Source organism: Salvelinus sp. IW2-2015, unplaced genomic scaffold, assembly GCF_002910315.2.
Source record: "Salvelinus sp. IW2-2015 unplaced genomic scaffold, ASM291031v2 Un_scaffold1003, whole genome shotgun sequence".
Classification (NCBI taxonomy): Eukaryota; Metazoa; Chordata; class Actinopteri; order Salmoniformes; family Salmonidae; genus Salvelinus; species Salvelinus sp. IW2-2015.
In genome coordinates, this window is record NW_019942683.1 from 285521 (window position 1) to 289861 (window position 4341).

The window sequence follows — 4341 nt, forward strand, 5'->3', positions numbered from 1 at the left end:
CCGTCTAGAGGCTCTCCTCTCCCCTATAGGGGGACCTCCTCTCCCTGGGTCTTCGTAGTAGTCCTCTGGAGGGTAGTAGTGCTCTCAGGGACCCACATCTCCTCTTCAGGCTGAGGAGGACCTTCAGGTTTCTCCAGTGAAGGATCCTGTTGCCACTCTGCTGCTGCCAGTCCTCCTCTGGTCCTCCATGTTGTATCTCATCTCTTCATTGTGGAGGTCTTGAGTCGTAAGGAACCCCCTCCATGTCGTCCTCTGTCCTCCCACCTCCCAGGATAGTGTTGGGACTGAAGTCTGGATACCCGACTTTCCTCCACGTCCCCATAGAACCACACTCCCCCCGCATTCCTTCCACCTGCCTCCCCTCTTCATCCCCTTCCCGCATCCGCCGTCCTCTTACCCCCGTCCTCTCCCTCCCTCATCCCTTCCTTCCGCCTCCCCTCTTCCTCTCCCTTCCGCGCGACTCCCCCTCGCACCTCCCCTCATCCCTCCGTACGCCTCCCCTCGCCCCTCCCCTCATCCCTCGTCCGCATCCCCTCGTCCTCTCCCTTCCGCCTCATCCCTCCGTCCGCCACCCCCGTCCTCTCCCCTCCCCAGATCCTTGCCGTCCGCCTCCCCTCGTCCTCTCCCTCCCCTCATCCCTATGTCCGCCCTCCCCTCGTCCTCTCCCTCCCCGCATCCCTCCGAGTCCCCCCCTCAGGGAGAGGAGGTCCCCCTATGGGGAGAGGAGAGCCTCTAGACGGGCACCACTGGGAGGAAGCAGACCCCCCACCTCCAGAGTACTGGGGAGAGGAAGGAGATCCCTACTGGATGGACCGGAGGCCCCCTCCTCATGGCATGAGAGGAGGCCCCCGAGCCCCCTTCCCCCCTGGGCGTGGTCGCCCCCCACGAGGCAGGCCCGGCTTCATGCACCAGGGGGGTCCCAGACGCCCCCTTCCTCCTCCTCACGGAGCCATGGACCCCCATGACCCTCTAGGATCCCCCATGGGGCCTGACGATGACATGGACCCTCTGGGACCCCCGCTGCATCGGGACTACAACCCCCGAGGGCCGACCATACACCACGATATGATGGAGCGAGACATGAGGGGGCGGCCTCCTCCGCCTAGAGAGATGATGGACAGAGATCTGATGGGGCCTGGTGGACATCCTCCATACCACGACATGGAGAGGGACCCTGGCTGGCCCCCGGGCCCTGGACGACCCCCCCACCTCGGCAGAGACGGGCCAAGAGGTCCCCCTCCGCCTCCCCATGAGATGATGGAGCGGGGAGGGATGAGGAGGCGTCCGATGGGCCCTCGGGGCGCCCCGATGGGCCGGGGCATGATGCGGCACCCACCTCGCTCACTCGAGGACTTGGAGGGGTACCCTCATGAGGGGTATGGGGAGGAGTTTGGTGGTCCCGGTGATGACGGGTATGGAAGAACGCTGCCGCCACGTGACTGGCTGGACCACCCCCCACATGAGTACGACTGTGAGGAGGAGTATTATCCCCAGGAGCCGCCTCCTCGTGTTGGGGAGTGGGATAGGGAGAGAGGAGGACCACTACCAGAGAGGGACTATTCTCCCTACCCTCCCCGCGGTCCTCCACCTCCCCCAGACCGTTTCAGAGACGACGAGTGGGCCGATGAGAGAGACCGAGACCGTCCTCCATACCCTTACGAGGGAGAAGAGCGTGGAAGAGGAGGAGAGCTCCGAAGTCGTGACTTCCCGGACGACCCTTCATACAGGCACGATAAACCCCCCTACCCATCCCCTGCGGAATGGGAGAGACCCAGACCACCCCTTCCAGAGAGAAACTACCCCCCAGATTTTGAGGACCATAGGTCCCATTACGACGGGCGACCCGAGCCCCCTAGATCAGATCTAGGTATCCCTCCATCCACAACTTCCCAGACCCCTGCTCCTCCCAGTACTGGACCAGACAGTTCCTCGGAACCAGCCTCACAGGGAACTGGACCGGGCATACTGGCTCTGTCTCAACGACAACATGAGATCATCCTGAAAGCTGCCCAGGAGCTGAAGCTCATCCGGTAAATTATAGAGACTCACTGTTTTTCCCCCTGAGTTAGAAACTGTCTTTGGTCTTATCGTGTTTTTCCCCCTGAGATAGAAACTGTCTTTGGTCTTATCGTGTTTTCCCCCCTGAGATAGAAACTGTCTTGGTATCCCAGACTTCAGTCCCAACACTATCCCTCTGGGAGGTGGGAGGACAGAGGACGACATGGAGGGGGTTCCTTACGACTACAGACCTCCAACTGAAGAGATGAGATCACAACATGGAGGACCAGAGGAGGACTGGCAGCAGCAGAAGTGGCAACAGGATCCTTCACTGGAGAAACCTGAAGGTCCTCCTCAGCCTGAAGAGGAAGATGTGGGTCCCTGAAGAGCACTACTACCCTCCAAGGACTACTACGAAGACCCAGGGAGAGGAGGTCCCCCTATGGGAGAGGAGAGCCTCTAGACGGGCACCACTGGGAGGAAGCAGACCCCCACCTCCAGAGTACTGGGGAGAGGAAGGAGATCCCTACTGGATGGACCGGAGGCCCCCTCCTCATGGCATGAGAGGAGGCCCCCGAGCCCCCTTCCCCCCTGGGCGTGGTCGCCCCCCACGAGGCAGGCCCGGCTTCATGCACCAGGGGGTCCCAGACGCCCCCTTCCTCCTCCTCACGGAGCCATGGACCCCCATGACCCTCTAGGATCCCCCATGGGGCCTGACGATGACATGGACCCTCTGGGACCCCCGCTGCATCGGGACTACAACCCCGAGGGCCGACCATACACCACGATATGATGGAGCGAGACATGAGGGGCGGCCTCCTCCGCCTAGAGAGATGATGGACAGAGATCTGATGGGGCCTGGTGGACATCCTCCATACCACGACATGGAGAGGGACCCTGGCTGGCCCCCGGGCCCTGGACGACCCCCCACCTCGCGCAGAGACGGGCCAAGAGGTCCCCCTCCGCCTCCCCATGAGATGATGGAGCGGGGAGGGATGAGGAGCGCGTCCGATGGGCCCTCGGGGCGCCCCGATGGGCCGGGGCATGATGCGGCACCCACCTCGCTCACTCGAGGACTTGGAGGGGTACCCTCATGAGGGGTATGGGGAGGAGTTTGGTGGTCCCGGTGATGACGGGTATGGAAGAACGCTGCCGCCACGTGACTGGCTGGACCACCCCCACCATGAGTACGACTGTGAGGAGGAGTATTATCCCCAGGAGCCGCCTCCTCGTGTTGGGGAGTGGGATAGGGAGAGAGGAGGACCACTACCAGAGAGGGACTATTCTCCCTACCCTCCCGCGCGTCCTCCACCTCCCCCAGACCGTTTCAGAGACGACGAGTGGGCCGATGAGAGAGACCGAGGACCGTCCTCCATACCCTTACGAGGAGAAGAGCGTGGAAGAGGAGGAGAGCTCCGAAGTCGTGACTTCCCGGACGACCCTTCATACAGGCACGATACCCCCCTACCCATCCCCTGCGGAAAGGGAGAGACCCAGACCACCCCTTCCAGAGAGAAACTACCCCCCAGATATTGAGGACCAAAGGTCCCATTAACGGGCGACCCGAGCCCCCTAGATCAGATCTAGGTATCCCTCCATCCCACAACTTCCCAGACCCCTGCTCCTCCCAGTACTGGACCAGACAGTTCCTCGGAACCAGCCTCACAGGAACTGGACCGGGCATACTGGCTCTGTCTCAACGACAACATGAGATCATCCTGAAAGCTGCCCAGGAGCTGAAGCTCATCCGGTAAAATATAGAGACTCACTGTTTTTCCCCCTGAGTTAGAAAACTGTCTTTGGTCTTATCGTGTTTTCCCCCTGAGATAGAAACTGTCTTTGGTCTTATCGTGTTTTCCCCCCTGAGATAGAAACTGTCTTTGGTCTTATCGTGTTTTCCCCCTGAGATAGAAACTGTCTTTGGTCTTATCGTGTTTTTCCCCCTGAGATAGAAACTGTCTTTGGTCTTATCGTGTTTTTCCCCCTGAGATAGAAACTGTCTTTGGTCTTATCGTGTTTTTCACCCTGAGATAGAAACTGTCTTTGGTCTTATCGTTTTTCACCCTGAGATAGAAACTGTCTTTGGTCTTATTGTGGTTTCCCCCTGAGATAGAAACGTGTCTTTTGCTTATCGTGTTTTTCCCCCTGAGATAGAAACTGTCTTTGTTCTTACCGTGTTTCCCCCCTGAGATGGAAACTGTCTTTGTTCTTATCGTGCTTTTCCCCCTGAGATAGAAACTGTCTTTGTTCTTATCGTGTTTTTCCCCCTGAGATGGAAACTGTCTTTGGTCTTATCGTGTTTTCACCCTGAGATAGAAACTGTCTTTGGTCTTATCGTGGTTT

At 59.2% G+C, this 4341-nt stretch overlaps 1 protein-coding gene across 1 annotated transcript in view; it reads left to right on the forward strand.

Moving 5' to 3' along the window:
- The window catches only part of LOC112069407 (YLP motif-containing protein 1-like), a 68837-nt gene that overhangs the window by 10410 nt on the left and 54086 nt on the right, over positions 1–4341 (forward strand). The window contains 4 exon segments of the mRNA XM_070438541.1: positions 325–2030; positions 2152–2371; positions 2697–3083; positions 3426–3748. Coding sequence (XP_070294642.1) covers positions 325–2030; positions 2152–2371; positions 2697–3083; positions 3426–3748 — 2636 coding nt within the window.